We start from the raw sequence: 21936 nt of genomic DNA, 5'->3' as shown, positions 1-21936 counted from the left end.
CAAGTGCAGGACTCTACACTTATCCTTGTTGAACCTCATCAGATTTCTAGTGGCCCAATCCTCCAATTTGTCTAAGTCACTCTGGACCCTATCTCTGCCCTTAAGTGTATCTACCTCTCCCCCCAGCTTAGGTTCACAGCCTATTGATCCAAGCTCATCACAGGCTAGTCCATAATATAGGGCTGAAACCCCTCAATAGTCCTGGCCTCCCTATTCAGGGATAGACCTTCTAGTGGTATGGAGATGGTTAATTAAACAGAAATTAAAAGGTACAGTCACAAAAATAAAATCCCTATAAGCTGCATGGAAACTTTTCAAAGATACCATCATATACCCCAAATTAAAAAACACAATAACAAAACCAAAAAAAGTGCCACCATGTCTTACTGTGACGGGGCACCAGGCTCCAATGCGGAGAAGTGCACGGCACCCCGCACTCCCTGGCATGCCAAAGGCGGGGGAGGCTCCCGCGAGGAAGACACGGGGACAGCCATGGCAGCAGGAGGAGCCGGGCTCCAGGAACGCTGCCGGGTATGGGCTGTGTCTTGGCGCGCATGCCCAAGATGTACCGGGACAGCCGGGTTTCCCTACGGCTGACATCATCAACCCGCGCCCCAGGAAGGGGGCAGGGCCAGGAGAAGCGGGCCCGTCAAAAGGTTCCCGGAGTAGGCAGAAGGGGGGGATGGCGGAACTAGAGAGGGAGAAAGGAGGTGCCCTGGAGAAAGCCGGAGGGAACACAGCACGGCCGGGACAACCGTCATTGGTTTGGGAGCAAGCCAAGGCACGGAGGAGGAGGAGGAAGTGATCCAGGACGGGGAACAACCCTGACGGTTGGTGAGTTTCGGGGAACGCCCCACCAACCAGGCAGTGCTAAGGTGCCGCTGCCTTTAAGGGTCCTGGGCCCTCTGGGGGCATCTGGCACTGGCCACTGTCAGAAGACAGGCTACAGGGCGAGATGGATCTTTGGTCCGACCCATAATGGGAGTATTTATGTTCATTAATGGCAATAGCATTTGGCTTCCAATACAAAAGAACCTCAGAGTTATGAACACCAGAGTTACAAACTGCCAAATTAATCACACACTTGGAACCAGAAGTACAGCTAAGCAGACAGCAGCAAATTAAAACTAACAAATGGTACAGTACTGTGTTCAGAGCCAGCCCAAAATATGGGCCAACTGGGCTACCGCCCGGGGCGCTCCATTGTAGGGGGCATTGCGTGGGGCTGCTAGGTCAGGTGGGGGTGGTACTGCACATGCTCCATGCGCCCGGGGTGGTGTGAGGCATGCACTGGGTGCTTGGGGGCGGGGCACACCCGGGGGCGGAGCCACGCATGCATCACACTCCTAGGGGCGGTGCCGCACTCCCGGGGCCTAGGGTCCACAAATAGCTCGGGCCAGCTCTGATTGTGTTAAATGTAAACTACTAAGAAAATGAAGGTAAAGTGGCAGAAATAGAACTAGCAGAATCTGATATGAGGTATAAGGCAATATGCCACATTAATTGTGAAGGCAGAATTCATTTATTATCCGTAGCTACTAAAATTACCCACCACACACACATTCCTAGAGATGGGATGTATAATTACTAGCCTCAGTTGCTATTCCACTGGCTAGGTGCTCTAGACACGAGGAGCCAAGTTGCATCAATGCATACTGATACTCCTAGAAGATGACTGTAGAACTGAAAGACCCAATTCTATAGTCTGGCATGCATCTTTTTATATGTTTCAGTCCATAGTTCTTGTCCTGCCTCACTGCATGACCATGAACAATCAGTTAACCTCAGATGGGACTTTGGTCTTCTTTTCTTGATGGGGCTTTTGTATCTCTTTCTTGGGTGGGTTCTTTTGCAGAGCTCACTCACATTGTTCTTTGGCCACCAAGGTGCTGCTGGCAGCTGGTCATCCAGACAGGCTGGCTTCAGGGACTGGTCCCTTTATACACACAGCCCCACATTCACTTTTCAATAAGATTACACCCCCACACATCTAATTTTAAACAGAGTTAAGTAAGTATAAAGTTTGAAATGGGGTTTCAGTTACAATATGGAAAGAAGTTACCAAAAAAAATTGGTAATTTATTAAAAGGAAAATTTCAGTCTTCAGCCCTACACAGTACACTACTGGGTTAAATGTAAACTACTAAGAAAATAAAAGTAAAGTGGCTCAGATGCTGTTTGGCAAAATATTTGAAATGAATATGTTATTGTAATTGGTCTACATGAAATACCTATCTGCCTCATTAAAGGTACCCTTGATAGAAAAAAATAAGACTTTGTTTTCAGTGCTGTATGATTCTCTAGCATACCATCTTCTCCAACTTGATAATTTACACAATAAAACTGAATTACTTTGCTTATTTGCCAAAATGAAAAGCTTTTGATGTGATATTTCCGTGGTCTTATCAGATCTGCTTTTTGTCCGATCCAATTAAACATTGTCTTCTGGCTAACAGATGGAACTCAATTTTAAAGTCAAATGGAAGAAAGAGAAATTACTATCTTATTGCCAAATTGTGCTCTAACATGTCACTGGGTTTCTGTAAATGTGTAAATAAATAAATGACACTACATTTCAAACACAATTAACAGGTTTACTACTATCCTGTAAATGGCATGGATCTTCAGATAAACGGGTCCTCTACATTTGTGATGGATGGCCTCCAAAGAAAAACAGTGTAAGTGTTGTTGAGTTTTTTGGTTTTTAGTAAAAACAAGTAATATGCATGCTACCATCCAAAGAACTTATACGGAGTTTTCAATTAAATCTCTCTCACAGATAAAACATTGATAATATTAATTTACTTAATTTTCCCAGAACATCATGTGCTGAATAAAATGATTTTACAAACAATGAGACAGGATTGCATCATTTCAAGGCACAAGAAAAACCAATCAGCGAAGGGACAGGTATGTAACCACATCAAAGTTGACTGGCTGCGATGCCAGTGTGACACATGCAATTCATGTGTCTGGAAGGCATATCACATGCCATAAAATGTAAATATTAAATTACAGTCAATTATATGCAGTTTTAACTTACTACTGGGAAATTAAATAAATTTGTAGATATTCTGAGTTGGTGCTATCTTTTTCCAACTTCTCAGAGATATTTCCTCAACAAGAAATTGTTACAAAGGTATGCCACGTCACAGACTATATTCATATATTCACCATCAATATTTACCTGCCAGCATTCAATTCTGATTCTTGAAGTACAGATTTTAGAAATTCTCTCCTTGCATGGTTGTTCACTTTATCCACGTGAATCACTGGAAAGCAAACCAAAACTCTCAAATGAATATGATAATCATTTATAAACTAAAATTAGAATAATCTTGTTTTTGGCATTTACAGGTAAAAAGATGAGAAAAAACAAGTTTCCTTCTTCAGTGCTCCCTAAGAAATGCAACAATGAAAGTGAGAATTAAATCTGAACAGTCATGTGATCTAATGTCAAGTCACTAGCAAGTTTTTGTGCACAATGTCAGAAAAGATAGCAGCATCTAAGTATGCCACATAGCTGTCATTTTCTGTTAATGGCACTGGCAATCATGACTGTACAAGCCAGTATTTTTATTGCTTTCTATATGAGGGAATTTACTGTATTTTCTTTCACCCGAAAAGCTAGTGATAATGATAATGTATGGCAGAATGCTTGTGCCTTCTGACAGCCTCGGTAATTTAATCCTCCTCTCCTGCCACAACACGTAATAAGAAAGGCATCTAGACCAGTGGACTGAGGAAATCCATAGCCGGATGTTTATTTAAAGAAAAAATAAACAAACCCCATATTGCTTTAGTTCAGAAAACACACCTATGACTACTTCAGACTTACTTTTTTTGTACCACTAAAATGTCAGACAAACAAATCTCCTTAGATAAAATCACGAGAAGAAAATTAGAAAAAAGGATTTTAGAAAATTCCATATGAAGGTTTCTGGCAGGGAGTCCCTTCACTCGAAAGGGGCTTCTTTCTTAGTATGAAGGAATGGTCTACAAGAATTATAACTGTTTAAAAATCAAGGGAGATGAGGAATTAATTAGATTCACATCAAACAGGTGAAACTGGGAATAAATAAATTAAATTAAAAAGTATTTCAGATTCAGAAACTTCCTGAACAGAAGATTTATTAGAGTGGAACAGGCTTCCAAAGGGAATGGTGTAAACTCCAACAGATAGGGACAATTAAAACCAAACCATTTAAAGCAATGGAGATTATAGGGAACACCTCTTTCAGAGGTTAGGCTGGCTGGGTCATCCTGAGTCTATTCCATCACTAAAGTACGAGGCAGATATTGTGTCTATTAAGTTTTTCCTTTCCCCCCGTTCCATTCACACGAAGAGTCCTAATTCCCCTGCTGAACTCTGGCTGCAGGGAAGGAGGGGATTCACCACTCTATTATCTCCCCCTTTTTTTGGGCGGGGGGGGGGGGTGAGTTTGGAAGATCATGTGAAGGAGATGTGAACAGAGAAATGGCTTTCCTTATTTTTCATTTTAAGAACCTCTTTCCTACTCTGCCTCCACCACTAAGGAAACTCCCTTTATCCTCTATCTTCATCACACCATATGATACACAGACAGGAATATTCTTTGCTCCATCTTACATTAAGGATTTCTCATCCCTCACCTCACGCTGACAAGAGTTTATACTTTACACTTCTAGTTCCCTGATTTCTACTCCATTCTTCTCTCCATCGTATAAGTAACACCCATATGCTTAAATGGGAATTATTCACTCTATGGGGAAATAGAGAGAATTGCGATAGAGAAATTCAAAGTATTCTGTGGAGACTCAAGCTAATTCACAGAGGGGCTTCTAAAATCTTTATGAAGAGAAGGCTTGCTAGAAAGAGCATGCTTTACAGAGTCCTGGGTTCTTTATTGTTCCCAGTAAACTGAATGAGCATGGCCAGTGGACCCTGAATTACTCTAAATACATTTCCCATTTCCCACTTCTCTAGCAGTAGCAAAGGAACAAACACCTTTATTAGTATTAGTTGCCTCCAGGACTTCAGAAGAGCAGACTTTGACTCCCTCAGAGAACTGATGGGCAGGATTCCCTGGGATGCTTCATGAAGGGGAAAGGAGTCCAGGAGAGCTGGCAGTATTTTAGAGAAGCCTTATTAAAGGCACCACACCAAAAAAACCATACCAATGCGCAGCAAGAAAAGCAAATATGGTAGGTGACCAGATTAGCTTATCAGGGAAATCCTTGGTGAGCTTAAACACAAAAAGAAAGCTTACAAGAAGTGGAAACTTGGACAGATGACTAGGGAGGAGTATAAATATATTGCTCGAGAACGCAGGGGACTTATCAGGAAGGCGAAAGTGCAATTGGAATTGGAGCTAGCAAGGGACGTGAAGGATAAGAAAGGTTTCTACAGGCAAGTTAGCAATAAAAGGGTGATCAGAGAGGGCGTGGGGCCCTTACTGGATGAGGGAGGTAACCTAGTGAAAGATGTGGGAAAAGCTGAAGTACTTAATGCTTTCTTTGCCTCTGTATTCACGGACAAGGTCAGCTCCCAGACAAATGCCCTAGGTAACGCCATATTGGAAGGTGGACTGCCTTTGGTGGGGAAAGAACAAGTTAGAAACCATTTAGAAAAGCTCAACATACACAAATCCATGGGTCCGGATTTAATGCATCTGAGGGTACTGAGGGAGTTGGCAAATGTCACTGCAGTGCCTTTGGCCATTATCTTTGAAAACTCGTGCAGATCAGGAGAGATCCCAGATGATTGGAAAAAGGCAAATGTAGTGCCCATCTTTAAAAAAGGGAAGAAGGACAATCCAGGGATCTACAAACCTGTCAGCCTTACCTCAGTCCCCGGAAAAATCATGGAGGGATCCTCAAGGAATCCATTTTGAAGCACTTGGAAGAGGGGAAAGTGATCAGGAATAGTCAACATGGATTCACCAACGGCAAGTCATGCCTGACCAATCTGATAGCTTCTATGATGAGGTAACTGCTTCCTTGGACATGGGAAAGTCAGTGGATATGATATACCTTGACTTTAGCAAAGCTTTTGATACGGTCTCCCACATTATTCTTGTCTGCAAGTTAAGTGAATATGGATTGGATAAATGGACTGTAAGATGGATAGAAAGCTGGCTAGACTTTTGGGCCGAACAGGTAGTGATCAACGGCTCAATGTCAGGTTGGCGGTCGGTTTCTAGCAGAGTGCCCCAAGGATCTGTTCTAGGACTGGTTTTGTTCAACATCTTTATTAATGACCTGGATGGGGGGATGGATTGTGCTCTCAGCAAGTTCGCAGATGGCACTAAGCTAGGGGGAGAGGTAGATATGCTGGAGGGCAGGGATAGGATCCAGAGTGAACTGGACAGATTAGAGGATTGGGCCAAAAGAAATCTGATGAGGTTCAACAAAGACAAGTGGAGAGTCCTGCACTTGGGACGGAAGAATCCCAAGTATAGTTATAGGCTGGGGACTGAATGGTTAATTAGCAGTTCTGCAGAAAAGAACTTGGGGATTACAGTGGATGAGAAACTGGATATGAGTCAACAGTGTGCCCTTGTACATTAGAGGGCTAATGGCATATTAGGATGCATTAGGAGGAACATTGCCAGCAGATCCAGAGAAATGATTATGCTCCTTTATTCAGCTCTGGTAAGGCCACATCTGGAGTATGGTGTCCAGTTCTGTGCCCCCCACTATAGAAAGGATGTGGACACTTTGGAGAGGGTCCAGCGGAGGGTGATCAAAATGATTAGGGGGCTGGAGCGCATGACCTATGAGGAGAGACTGAAGGATTTGGATTAGTTTAGTCTGCAGAAGAGAAGAGTGAGGGGGGATTTGATAGCAGCCTTCAACTTCCTGAAGGGAGGTTCCAAAGAGGATGGAGACAGGCTGTTCATAGTAGTGACGGATGGCAGAACAAGGAGCAATTATCTCAAGTTACAGTGGGAGAGGTCTACATTGGATATTAAGAAAAACTATTTCACTAGAAGGGTGGTGAAGTACTGGAATGGGTTACCTACGGAGGTGGTGGAATCTCCATTCCTAGAGGTTTTTAAATGTCAGCTTGACAAAGCCCTGGCTGGGTTGATTTAGTTGGGATTGGTCCTGCTTTGGGCAGGGGGCTGGACTTGATGACCTCCTGAGGTCTCTTTCAGCTCTATGATTCTATGATTTTAACAACCAATATAATAAGATCTGGAATCTTCCTGCAATCACATCAGCATTGTAGCATCTACTAGTTAAATGAAATCAAAGTCTACAGGTGTTGATCACAGTTTCACAGACTTTAAATCCTCCCCGTAAGTCCTCCATCTTCAACATTGCCGCCTATTTACACTGACATATAGCAGAATCAGTTATTACTGCCATCTGGTGTTCTTCTATGTACGTGGATGCTTGTCCACATGTGCTATTTGCACATCTGAAAGCTTCAGGGGTCCTCTGAAAGAACTGATGGGTAAGCAGCAGGCAAACAGATGGATAACCAAACAACTTTAAAGGAGCCTCAACATCACCAGCAGCTTCCCATCCCAGACTGGAGTTTCTCAAATCTAATTCTAAATCTAAAACTATTCTATAATAATGAAAGCTAAACATTCTGATTTCATTTTATGGAGAATCTAGCATGTACAGTGTGTATCTTAAGAAACCCATAAAAGCTTGTTTGGAGGATGATAAACCACAGTGATGAGAGACTTTGATTTTTAGATTTAGTAGTGAATAACTATGATTTCGAATGGTCACAGCACTAATTACAATACTGCGCCAAAGCATGCAGTATCTCCTATATATGTCCAGTAGTTGGAGGATCATATAACACGAATTAATGATAGGTTGTATCAAGAATGATACTTAGGAACAAACTGAAAATTAGCTCTAAAATGGAAATATTTTGAAACTCCAGTAGCTCAGTAAAGATTACTAGTATGGTATATTCTAAGAAAGCCACCACAACATCAGTACAGAATATTGCATGTAAGTTCTTTATTACTTCTTGTGATCTCTTTAATAAAAGGTATTCATTGTAAATGCTGAAACAGGGGTCTACTCACAATTATGAGAAATCGGTACCTCATATAGTGTTGATGTACAGCAGAAAAAAGGAACCATGTATTTGAATAGTATAATCAATAATGCTTTCCAATATCGGGGCTAATATTGCTTTAACATTGTTACAAAATTTTACCAAGGAAACCACCTTTCCCTCAAGCACAGCCCTAATTTATTTATTAAATAAATTCATTCATTTATTTTGAAACCCAAAATATAGCCCACCAGGAATTCAGAAGCTCTGTATGTTCTTCATCTACTAATGTAACTCCATTTTGTCCATATAATCAACTGCTCCCTCCTCTGAGACAATGGGTTCTGATCTGTATAAGTCTCATAAAAACTTTGAAAGATTTCATTAATCTTTTCCATTATATTGCCAATTCCCTAGAAGGTTTATATACAGTGAAGATAAGATAAATGATAGCAGATCTGAAGAATGTTATTTTCTAACCACTTTCTTGCCTTCTCAGCATTCTTACAGCAATATTTTCCATCCCTATGAAATATAAATGCTTTTTCCTTGTTTCCAGTGTCTGTCAACTCACTTGATTTTTTTTGTCCTGAAAATATATTTTAAGTAAAATTAAGAGCCAAATCTCAGTGTACCTTCTTATTCCAGACTGAACAAAATGTGGGCTTTACTTGGGCATGTTCCCCATGGCCTCCAAATGTTCCCCATATTTTTCAGATTGTATGAAATCAAAGCTATGTTACTCTAAAGTGCGAACTTTGACATGACATTCATGGAGTTTTCAGATGCTAATTTCATTTTAAATGTTTCACTTGTACTGAAAAGTCTATGTGAATAAACTATTTATTATGGCTCAGATCACAGCCTCTTGTGAAAGAAAAACTATAAAAATGCATCTAAGACAAAGAGCTCATTAACTTTTCTTCTGAATTTTCTCTGCACTATCGCCTTAGCTGGGATGGCTGTGGAGGGAAGGCTGTAAGTTTGGAAGCACTCATTAATTTTTAGGGAAATTTTATTGTAGAGCCTGCTTTAAATGACAGCTATGTGGAGATCTTTAGACTGACATACCGTATTTTCCGGCGTATAGGGCGACTGGGCATATAAGACGACCCCCTATTTTTTTAATTAAAAGATAGGGTTTCATCTTATACCCCAGCGCCCCTCCGCCTCCTTTGCTCCCGGTGTCCCTGGTCTGCTGGAGATGGTCCCCAGCAGACCAGAGGCACCGGGAGCAAAGCCGCAACAGCTTTGAAAGCCTCGGGGGAAGCCGGCGGTGGGGCATCCCAGGTGCGCCTGGGCTGCCCCCCCACCGGAGCCCGTCCGCGGCTTTGAAAGCCTCGGGGGAAGCCAGTGGCAGGGCATCCCAGGCGCGCCTGGGCTGCCCCCCCGCCGGAGCCCCTCCACAGCTTTGAAAGCCTCGGGGGAAGCCGGTTCAAAGCCACGGAGGGGCTCCGGCGGCGGGGCATCCCAGGTGCGCCTGGGATGTATACCCGGCGTACAAGACGACCCCCGATTTTTGGGGGATGTTTTTTAACATCAGAGGTCGTCTTGTACGCCGGAATATACGGTAATACAGCCCTAAACAGTATTACCTTCAGCCAAGGATTTTGTGCCAAAATATAGATTTGCTTTCCTCCCTGCCCCCGAGTTCAACTGAACTCCATTTATGGAGCGCAACAGAGAAATACAGTTAGGGGGTAGTATCCTGCTTCTGCCCAGAAATGGAGAATATATTTTGTGGTCTAGATGCACAGATAAAGAATAATATTTTGGATAATTTGAGTTTAACAATATTTATTTTTTACTTACTGTAAGGCTGCAGCTATCTTATATATGAAATACTAAATATTGAGGTAGTGTTATACAATTTAAATAATTAAAATAACTGTTCAATTAAAGATTCCAACAGATCCTTCTATGTCAGTTAAGATAAAAAGGCATTTAAGAAACAAAACAGTAATTCTGCTTAAATTATAAATAAAAAAAACTCAGTAAGGTTTTATTTACAGGAATACATGATTTCTTACATAAATGTGGATTTATCATGATTTTTTTCATAAAAAAACTAGGAGACTATTAGTTTGCCTCCAAGCATATTTTTTCTCCTCATGTCAATCTCATTTATATTAAAGAAAACATTCAATTAACCCCCAATATTCTACACACACTAATCTAATTAGGGGAGTATGAGATGGAGTAAAGCTATAGTGCGCGTGTGCGCGCACACACACGCACTTCATTACTATTAGATTACTGGCCTTCTCATGGACATTATCAAACAGAAAATGTATTAGAATTTTTCTATTACACGGAAAGCTACTATTAAGTAGAAATTAGATGATAGGTTATCAAAGTAAAACACTAGTGAGAATAAGGCAACTATACTGGAAATGTGCTGCAAATTAGAACATTATACCAATTAAGACAAAAGCATTTTTAAAGAGGTATTTGCTATGATATTCTAAGTTATGAAAACAGTTACATATATAAACAGAAAATGAAAAACCAGAATTGTTATATCCCAAGTTTCAATTTGTAAAGCTAAAAACATAATTATATTTTTGCCAACCCCGATCATTCAAACATCACAAGTCAGGTCCCCAAAAATCATAAATGACTTAGGCCTGGTCTATACTAGAAGTCTAGGTTGAAATTAGCAGCATTAGGTCACATTTCTAAACAATTAGTTCACACCAAGCTCATTCCGTCGACTTTAAGGGCAGATAAAGTAGATTTCGGTACTCCTGCTTCGCAAGAAATAATGCTAAATTTGACCCTGCTTGGTCAACTTTCCAGTAGTGCAGACTCAATGCTGTGAAAGTCGAAGTTCTTGGTCTCTGGGAGGTGTCCAAAATGCCCTATAGCAGTGGTCCCCAACCATTTGGGGTTGCCGGGCGCCAGGGGGCGTGGCCGTTTGCCCGCCGGGCGCCCGGGGGGCGGGGCCCCCCCGAGCGGGGCCCCCCCCACAGCCGCATTCCCGGAGCGGCGCTGGCGCTCTCTCACCCCCTCTCCCAAGCGCCGCGCGCCCGGGGCCGGCGCTCTCCCAGGTGCTGCGCGCCCGGGGCTGGCGCTGGCACTCTCCCCTCCCTCCCCCATGCGCCGCGGGGAGGTCAATCCGCGGCGCCCCCGGGGCCGGCACTCACCATGCGCCACGCGCCCGGGGCCGGCTCCGGCTCCGGCACCGCGCATGCGCCACGTGCCCGGGGCCAGGCCAGCCCTGAGCACTTGGCGGGCGCAGACAAATGCCCCCGCGGGCGCCATGGCGCCCGCGGGCACCGTGTTGGGGACCACGGCCCTATAGTGACTACTCTGGCAAGAACATTCAACTCTACTGCTCTCCAGATGAGCAAAAAAAGCCCTAGGAAAATCTGAATTTCATTTCCTGTGTGGCCAGAGTGGTGAGCAGACCTCAGAGAAGGCTGCACACCTGACCATAAATTCCTAGGATCACAGATGAACATGAAGGTGCAGGAGACTATGGATCTCACTGCTGTGTGAGGAGAGGAATTTGTTCTTACAGATATATGTACCAGCAAGAGGAACACAGATATCTATGCCAAGATTGGAAAGGAGAAGGAGGAGAAATGATACGCCAGAGATGCCCAGCAGTGCCATGTAAAAATAAAGGAGCTGAGGCAGTCATACCAGAAGACAAAAGAAGCAAACAGATGGTCTAGATCTCACTGCAAACATGTCGCTTCTATGAACAGCTGCATGTGATCCTAGGAGGAGGGGACCTGGCCAGCTTTCCTAACCAGTCTGTGGATTCTTCCCAAGACACTCCTCTGGCAGTAGTGCAGAGGACAGCTTGGACGAAAAAGAGAAGGAGAATGTTTAGCAAGAATGCAGGGTAACTAATGTTATTGACAGCCAGGATTTTTTCATAAATTTGGAGGCAATTCCCTCCTCCCAGGACATCTTGCAGATGGCCACTGATCCTGAGGAGGGCACTTCTGCTGAGTTCACTTTTTTTTAATCATGCTACAAGTGGGTTAAGGGAATCAGGTGTGATCGGTAGCAGCCACTGTGCCTACACAGTGGTGCATCTCGGGAACAGCTTGTTAACATGTCTGGAGATAGAGTGGGAATCCTCCCTGTGCATCTCCATGAAGCTCGTACAAAGGAACTCTTTAATCCACTCACAAGGCTTCTGGGGAGGCTTGCCTTATTCTGTCCTCCACGTAAGGACACCTTTCCACACCAAGCCAGCAGTAAGTGGTATGGCATCATTGCAGCACAAAGCACTGCAGCATAAGGTCCAGGTTTCTGGCCACAATCAGTCAGCATCTGCTCTCTATGGCTATGTCTAGACTGCAAGCCTCTTTCGAAAGAGAGCGTCTAGACTGCACGTTGAACTTTCGAAAAAGCGGCTTGCTTTTTCGAAAGAAAGCATCCAGTGAGTCTGGATGCTCTCTTTCGAAGAAGCCCTATTTACATTGAAGAACGCCTTCTTTCGAAAGAGGAACTTTCGAAAGAAGGCGTTCTTCCTCGTGAAATGAGGTTTACCGCCATCGAAAGAAAAGCCGCGTTCTTTCGATTTAATTTCGAAAGAACGCGGCTTGAATCTGGACGCAGGGGAAGTTTTTTCGGAAAAAGGCTACTTTTCCCGAAAAAACCCCTGAGTCTGGACACAGCCTATCACTCTGTGTGATTTGGAGAAGACTAATATCTGATATGGCAACCTGGATGAAGCAGGGGAAGCTATTAGCTGATGCCTTCGCAGTAAACATCTGTTTGCTCATCCCCAAGGAGGCATGGCTTGAGATCCAACCCTGCCTGCTGCCATGCCCAGACTGCTTCCCCGCCCCTATCCAGCTGCACTCTCCTGGCAAATGGTATACTGAACACATGGGTGTTGTGTGACCCCCTGCCTTGCTGCCATGCCTGGACCCCTCTCCTCCTCATGGTCCTGTGGGAAGAGAAAGTTGCACTCTCCCAGTAAACAAGGGTGCTGAACACATGGGCAACATGTGAGCCCCTATCCTGCCTCCATATCTAGACCCCCTCCTGCCTGCAAGCTCGAGCCCTGGCCTGTCCCCTACTATGCCTGCCACCAAACTGAATCCAGCTGCTTAACTAAGAACTCTGTGGTATACCTGCTGCATAGTGTCTCTAGACAGACTTTCTTTTTTTGCTTACAGATTAGGTTTTATGCTCTACCAAGTGTTTCCTGTAATGTCTGCCCTTCACTTTTTGTTGCAGCTGGAACAGCAGCGACCATGCTGCACACTCCTCCAGGTCTACCAGCTATCCTGCTGGCACAAATACGCAGGTGAAAATGGAGTAGGAATGACATGTTCAAGGAGCAAATGCAATTCAGCCCACTTGGACTGGGAGCATTAGTGGGGGAATACTCTGCTGCTGGAGATGAGAACAGAGTGTGAGCACAGGAGAGCATGCAGGGAGCTGAAAGTGAAGAACCAGAGAGAATCCTGAAGTCCATGTGATGAACCGAATGGCAGCCTTCCAGGCCAGCTTCAGGCACTCTCTCCAGCCCTCACTGAGCTCTATCACTTCCTCTCCCAGAGGCCTAGAATGTGGGAATGGGGGAAGGAGAAAGTCAAGGGCAGCCTCACACACAACCCCCAGAGCAAAAAGCTGTCCTCACAATTATGTGTTCCCACCATGAGCTCCTTTTCTTTTCTCCCTGCTGTATTCTCTAAAAAGGGATGATTTCTGAACAGTCTATTTATTGCTTGTGTTGAAGGGGGAGGCGAGGTTTACAGGCAAGCACAATGAATGCAGGAGCACCTCTTTGAGAGAATCATGCGTGACTCTCCAGTCTGGCCATTCATAAAACTGTCTTTCAAAGCATTTCTGATTTTCAGTGTCACTTGCTGTGCGCTTTTCTTATAAATCTGTATCTGGCTGCTCAGAATCACTGGCTATGCACTGTGCCTCGGCATTCCACTCTGGTGGGTACATTTCTCCCTTGCTCTCACAATTATGGAGTACACAGCAGGCTGCCACCACAATGGGAGTATTGTGTTCCCTGAGGTCTAACCTATTCAGTAGATTGCGGAACCTTCCATTAACACCCAAAAGCACATTCTACCACCATTCTGCACTTGCTCAGCCTGTAGTTGACTGTTCCTTACTACAGTCTAGATTGCCTGTGTATGGCTTCATGAGCCATGAGGGCAAGGGAGGGGCTGGGTCGCCAAAGATTACTATTGACATTTCAATGCCTCCAACTGTAATTTTTCATTCTTGGAAATAATGTTCCAGTTTGCAGTTTCTGAAGAGGCAGGATTTCCTATAGATGTGCGCATCATGCACCTTTCCCAACCATTCTACACTGATTTAGGTGAAATAGCCCTTGTGATCCACCAGTGCCTGCAGCATGATCAGAAGTACCTCTTCCAGTTTACGTACTCCTTGGCAAGATGGTTGGTTACCAAGATAGGGAAGTGCGTACTGTCTCTTGCCTCACCACAGTTAGTGAATCCCATTGCAGCAAACCCCTACACAGTGTCCACCATGTTTCCAAGAGTCACTATTCTCCACAGCAGATGGGTATTGATTGCTTGCATCACAATGGCTCCCACTGTTGATTTCTCCACTCTGAATTGATTCCCAACTGACCAGTGGCTATCTGGCACTGCAAGCTTCCACAGTCAAAGTGGGTCTCATTCTCGTATCTTTGTGCTTCAGGGTAGGGGAAAGCAATTCAAAAAACTTTCCTGAAAGTGGCTTTGTGCATGCAAAAGTTTTGCACCCATTGCTGATCAATCCACAGCTGTATCACTATGCACTCCCACAAGCCTGTGCTTGCATGAATAATCAGCGGAAAAAAGTGTGCCAAGAGACTGCTTGCCATTACTTTCAAGCAGGAGAGGAGGGAGGGAGGAAACAAGTGCATCAAGGGACACTGACAGCATGTAGTCAGAACCATCTGCTGCACACTTTCAGTCCCAGCATGCACTGGAAAATGCAAAGGGGTGCAGGAACTGTGGGATAGCTACCTACAAGTGCATCGCTCAAAAAGTTGATGGTAGCCACCCTATTGGGGATACACTACTTTGAACTTCACCAAATACTTGCACAAAGTGGGGACGTGAACCTTCGACTTTACAAAACGGGGTGCTAAAAAGCCAACCTTAATACATTCAGTCTTATCTTGTAGTACAAGACATGGCCTTAAAAATAATGAGATTAAAAAAAAAAATTCTGGTTTCTGGGCTTGTAGGGTTCTGCAATCATAAGTAGGGTTGCGTGATGGTTTTAACAAAAATACCGGACACACTTAACATTCTATCACAATCTACATTACATCTTATTTAGAAAATACCGGACATTTATATTTTCTCAATTTGTTTCCCGAACAGAAAGCTCAAATAGTGGACTGTCCAGTTCAAAACCGAACACTTGGCAACCCTAATCATAAGCACTAGAAAGTTTTAAAAAGGTTTTAAGTGAAAGCTGAGATTCTCAATAACCACATGACTTCAGACCTGGTATCTTAAGAAAAAATACCAAAAATTGACATTCACCAAAAGTTATCAGAAATCGTGAGATTAATATAATACAGATTGTCAGTACAGTTTAATAATCTTTTTATATATGTCACCAAATTATTTGTTTTTTCCTATCTCTAAAGCACCATTGTGATTCAGCTCCTGGTCCCACTGAAGTCAAAAGGAGTCCTGACAGTCACATAAAGGAGGCCAGGATTTCACCCAATGTGTCTATTTCTTTCTTGATTTGATACCTTAGTTTAACAGCTCAAATTTACTAAATCAGCACTTCTAACAATAGCATAGGCCGGGTATATTAAGGGCCTCAATGTGCTTTAGGGATTATAGTACATAAGAACACTCATTCTTATATATGCTAATAAAGGCCATTGTATATTAGTTATACACAGATTATATATTTTGGTTTAAAAAAAAAGTTACCTTTAAACTGAAATTAGATACCTTCTCAGTTTGCCAGAACTATCACATTAGTTGACCTCTTCCTATATAGTTAAGGTAAAGAAGATCTCAAGTACTCAAATTCAGATCACATCATATTTCTGAAGCTTAAATTGAGTAATAAGATATGAATAGACTTTTGTAGTTAAGTAGAAAAAAATTCAGCAAGTATACAAAGTTTCAAGATTAAAATAATATTAAGTCACTGAGAATTCAAAGTCCCATAATGAAAATATTAGCAGCCTTTACTACAACAGTAATGTGGATGCTACCTATAAAAATTATGTTGAACAAGTCACAAATCATACAAATTGAACCTCTGTGGTCTGGGATTCTCTGGTCCGGCAACACCCATGTTCTGACAGGACCATGGAGATTGCAGGATCAGAGTGCCCCAGGGAGAGAAGCCAGGAGCCCAGTGTTGGGGCTGGCAATAGACTCAGCCCTGGGGCAGGAAGCTGGCAGCATGGAGCCCAGTGGCTGGGGCTGGACCCGGACCCGACAGAGCAGCCTGGCTGTGAGCACAGAGCCCACCCTGACAGTGCTGTCCAGCCTGGGGCATGGAGCCCACCAGTGTCTGGGGCCGGCAGTGCAGCCCAGAGGAGGCAGGTGCCAGCATGGAGCCCGGAGGGGAGTGCAGCCCTCTGCTCATGGACCCCGGAAGAGCCCGGAGTCCATTAGCAGAGGAGCTAGAATTGGTTTTCTCTGGTCCAGAAAAATTGTTTGGGACTGGTTCCCAGGTGCCAGACCAAGAAGATCCAACCAGTATATTGGAACACAAAGAGAGAAAATATTGTGAGGTAAACAACAATGCTAATCACAGATGGGTAACTTTCTGTTTGACAACTAGATCATGCTTAAAACATGTTTAGATATTGGAATTCTATGGATTAATCACATCATGGGTGGCTTTTCCTCTTTTGTACTATGATAATTAAACCCTATTTAAAATATGGTAACAAAATAAGATAATTTAGTCTCTGATATTTTATAGCTAATTACATTTTCAATAAATTAAATTGTTTACATTTTAAGAGACACACTCTCAGCAGACGTAAATTGCCATAGCTTCATTGATTTGAAAGCAGCTATTAGAATCTGCATCAGCAGAAATTAACCCCTTTATTTCTTATGTGGTCTCTGTGCTATTTTCTACAAGAATTTTTAGAAATGGCAGATACAACTGGAATATCCACCAACCTTACTGTAATCAAGAGAGTAAAGGAATCAGAATTTATTAAATAGCTTTTGTAGTTTAATTGAAGACATGAGGCTGTTCATAAATATATCATACTTACCATTACAATAATTATAGTGAACCCACTGTCCATTTTTGGGTTTGGGAAGTGAGTGTGGAGTCTCTTCTGCAGGAAAACTGTATAATCTGCATTCTACGAACAGTTGCTGTATTGTTTCATCCATTATAACTCGGGAATCAGTGAGACTCAGCGATATAATCTCAATCCGAATTTTTTCTGCTGACTGTTTTAAAAACAAAAAAACCACAAACACACCATATTTTTTATAATGTCAACTTGAACAAACGTTTACATCACTGGGATGTTTGGTACAATAAAACATGATTCCTTTATGATGACAGAGATACAAAGAGGTTCTATTGACTGCTCTACACCTTTAAGCAGGAAAGTGTGTATGCAGTAATTTGGGTGGCTGACCAAATGCAGGGAACAGTGCTTTACGTCAGGGAGCACAGGGCAATGAAAACTGATGCAAAAGGGTCAGTGTGGTTGCTGACTCATTCTCTAGGAACATGAAGTTTAAAAGGGGGCAGTTCTGAGCCCAAAGCTTCCCTTTAACTTTGTTCCTGCCTGGCACGAAGGGCGGTACCCTATATTTCACAAGTCATTATTTAACATAAAGTGGAGGTCCAGTGCAGGTATTCCAAAGGAGAAGTATACAAGTGACTGGATAATATTTGGAAAATGACTTAAAAAGAGGTTCAGGGGGTAGCTGAGTTAGTCTGTTACAGAAAAAAACAACAAATGGTCTGGTAGCACTTTAGACTAATGAAACATGTAGATGGTAACAGGTAGCTTTCGTGGGCACAGCCCACTTCTTCAGATGACCGGAGTTATGAGTTGGGGATATAAAAACTCAAAATAAACAGGAGAAGGGAATGGGAGTGGGGAGAGAAAGAAAAAGGGAGGAGACCTATTTGGAAGTCCCAGACATCAAATAATAATAAAGTTATGGCCTGACTGAACTCCAGTCAAATACCTCCTGTCCTCCTCCTGGCATAGCTCGAGTGTGTCCCAGTGTTTGCAGTTAACAGTGTCTTTGCAATATATGCCTCTTTATATTTGAGTCTGAAAATACTTCCACAGTAGTCATACAGAGGTGGTGTAGTAAGAAAGACCCACTTGGGTAGTCCCCAACTTTGGATGGGTGGCGATGGACAGCAGGATTAAGCCCTAGAGCCCCAACCCAACTCTCTGATTGCAGTGCAATGTGAAGCAGGCCCAGGGTAAGCCCTGGTGCTCTACTCCACTCGCTTGCTGGACAGAGTGGAGCAGGGTAAACCCCAGCCCTGCTTCCTAGCTGGAGTACCAGGTAGACAGATGGGAGGTGGTTGGGCATGAATTCAAACTCGGCGGGACATGGCCCAACCGTGGCTATGCTCCTGATACATTTATCTTTCAGTAACTCATCCAAAAGTCTCAACAATATTATAGATCAAACTTTTCCAACTGGATGCCCATCAGTTCACTATATGCCTAGTGAAGACTGCATTGCTACCAAACTGGAGCTGATATAAAACATAAGATACCACATGAAATAATACGGTACTTACAGATGACAGAATTTCACATTTAACTCACCTGCTCTAGTTAAGTTAAATAAATGTTTAAATTGATATTCTAATAGTACATTTAAGAATTCTAAATTCTTTTTACTTTTATTTTTGTCTTAATTATGACACTCATATATTTTATATTTGAAACTGTTGCTTTGCACTCCTTTGCCATTTTTGTAATCATGGCAGGTTTTTGTATATATTTGTTTTGTTAACTATATAATGTACTGTACCTGACTATGGAGAGTTTAAATGTTAAACATTATGGGAGGAGGGGGGAAAGTCACAAACATTTCTTTGAACAACTCCATTATTTCAAAAAAAGAGAAGCCACTATGATTTCAAAATTACATTACACAGATGAACATTCAAAGGATGAGATTCTGTTCTTCAAAGAGCAAACAGAACTCTCAGTTCACATCTGATTTCTTGCCTTTTTTAAATTAAATTTAATTATCTGATTAATGACTATTTCTCCTATATGGAATTTGTAGACTTCTGGTTCTAAATTCCGATCACGTGAAGTAACAATTATAACATTCAAAAATGAAGCATGTTTAGAAAAATCAGTTTTCTAGACTTCAATGTAAGAATAGCAAATTCACCCATATCATGGTGGTTGCTGATGTATTTCAAAAGTGTAGTATATAATTAATCACATTGAAAAGCACGAGTATCCTATTGTAAAGATACCCTTCATAAAGAAAAATTTTCATTGCTGTCAAGCCCCTTCAATATTTGATGAAGTAATTTTACCCCCTCCTTCAAAAGACATTTTCTTTTATTATGTATCCTAAGACACTTTAACTAAAAACCCAAATCTGAATATTTCAATAAGGTTGTTTTATTATTCAGTAGATTCATGGAAATTTTACTAGGATGACAGAGAAAATTCCACACCATTCTGTCTCCACTAATACAGGTACATGGCTTCAGCTGGCAATATTACTAGGATTAGCATAGTATGATGAAATATTTAAAGGAATTTTTTTTCTAAAACCTAATAAATCAAATGACTGCCAAATGTCATTAAAGTGATGGTCTTTGACTTGAATATGCTTTTCATATTCAAATGTGAAAAGAAAGAGATGAAAGCCTAGAAAGGTTACTCGGTTTCAACTAATAACCTCGAGCACTTTACATTCACATGCATAAAAAATGAAATTGGCTCTATTGTCTAATTTTACTCCAGAAACAACTCTTTTCTTTTTTGCATTGAACAGATATATCAGCAGATGCATTTAAAATGATATTTTGAGGGGTTCTCCCCCACAAAAGTATTTAACAGTTATGTCAAACTAGTTTGTACACATACAAGTGAAATCCAAATATAATATATTGTATTAGCAAGTCTTTTTAAATAACTTAACATTTTGTTTGACATAGTTAGCATTTGTAATAATATGCTACAGGGAAAAACATTTATATTAGTTTCTATTTGCAGACAGAAGAAAGGAAAATCCACCTATAAATCTATGTACTGCTTTCTAATTTTTAAGATGGCAAATTATTAATTTTCATTGTTACAAAATAAAAAAATAAATGAATTGGTTTACACTTCAACAGCTAATATTTACTTCATATTTCACTGCTAGTATAAAAACCACACAGTTAATAAAAAATAAAAATGAATATAAATGTCACAACTAATATCAGCTATGACTAAAGTTTTAAACTACAGTTCTTGGTACTATGCTGCAGGACATTATATACTTATATTTTTCTTTTTCCCTAAATGTTAGATTTTTCTTTATTCTTGACAGCCAACCTATTAGCCCTAATTACTGTGAAAAATAACTCATTTATCATGCCCATTTATTTCCCTTCAAATAATTTTCCTTTGATGGAAATTATCGTTTTGTTGTTGATGTAATAAAACAAAATTCAAGAAATGTTTCAATGGATTATATGGGTTGTTGCAGTAATGACAGAACAATTTGTGTAACTGATAGATTGTTATTAAACCAATGAAACATTTAATTTCAGGATTTTGGCTTACATTAGTTAGTGTGTGGTATTAGTGTTAGCATGTAGTTCAGTTAAATGTTGCTTCTAATTGTATATAGGAATATCTTTATTACATGTAGACACCTAAGAATGAAACCATATTGTCATTAGTCTGTGATCAAGTTTAATGTCTCTCTGGAGAGATCTTTGTTATATTTTTGTTATGTTTTGTTGAAAATCCTCATCAGACTTCATTCCAGCATAATTGGATACAATTATAGAAATTTATATTATAGTTCCATTTAATATTATTGGGAGATTTGGGCTTCAGTTCTCTTATGCTTCAAGGGGAAAAAAAAAAATCACAGGGCAAATCCTAAGCACTTCTAAATCGGCATTGCTTCATTGACTTCAACTAGAAATACACCAATTGTCACCAGCTGAAGGTTTGGCCCCACGAGGCTAATGGACTTAGAAGACTCTCTGAACTCCCCCAGTGTACTTAGGATTGTGTACGTACTACAGGTTGAGCCTCTTAAATCTGGGACTCTCTGGTCCAGCAACATCTGTGGTCCGGCAGCTCCAACACCCAGGAATGCGAACCAGTCAGGGAATCCAGCAGAAGGGAGCCCCACCACGGGACCGGTGAGCCCTGTCCCCAGAGAGCCCCAAACAGGTGAGGCAGCAGCAAGACCTAATGTGCCCTGTCCCTGCAGAGCCCTGTCCTGGGGCAACAGTAGTGGGGCAGCTGTGGAGCCCCGTCTCAGGGAAGTCCCAGGTGGACGCAACAGCAGCTGCAAAGCCCTGTCCTGAGAACCCCCAGTGAGGTGGAGCCTAGTCTCTGGGAAGCCCCGGGCAGGACAGAAATGGGGCAGTCACAGAGCCCTGTTCCCGGGAAGCCCCAGACAGGTGGAACAGAAGCAGGGCCACGGTGCCTGGGGAGCTCCATCCCCAGAGAGTCCCAGCTGTCTACTGGCAACATATCGGAATTCAAGCCCTATAGCAGCAGAGCTGATGCCCAGTGGCACTGGGGCCGGAGCAGAGCCAGCTGGAGGCAGAGACAGTATCCTGATAGGTCGGTGGTAGGGGGTTCTCCCCATATCCTGCAAAGTCCCTCATTCGGAACTGGTCAGGTCCTGAGGGTGCCAGACCAGGGAGGTCCAACCTGTACTTCTCTTTCAGGAAGGTTTAAGTAATATGCTGAATACTCCTATATCAGAAGTGTAGAGTAGCAACATTTATTTCTT

At 42.3% G+C, this 21936-nt stretch overlaps 1 protein-coding gene across 1 annotated transcript in view; it reads right to left on the bottom strand.

Moving 5' to 3' along the window:
• RPGRIP1L (RPGRIP1 like) overlaps nt 1-21936 on the bottom strand; it is a 171246-nt gene that overhangs the window by 10417 nt on the left and 138893 nt on the right. Inside the window, exons 23-24 of the mRNA XM_075940279.2 lie at nt 17226-17409; nt 3188-3272 (exon numbers count right to left, since the gene is read on the bottom strand). Of these exons, the coding sequence (XP_075796394.2) occupies nt 3188-3272; nt 17226-17409 (269 nt within the window). The remainder of the gene's footprint in view (nt 1-3187; nt 3273-17225; nt 17410-21936) is intronic.

This window comes from Pelodiscus sinensis, chromosome 12, assembly GCF_052426305.1.
Source record: "Pelodiscus sinensis isolate ZL-2025 chromosome 12, ASM5242630v1, whole genome shotgun sequence".
NCBI classification, from domain to species: Eukaryota; Metazoa; Chordata; order Testudines; family Trionychidae; genus Pelodiscus; species Pelodiscus sinensis.
Note: the sequence above shows the minus strand (reverse complement) of the source record. Positions and strands in the feature narration are given on the sequence as shown.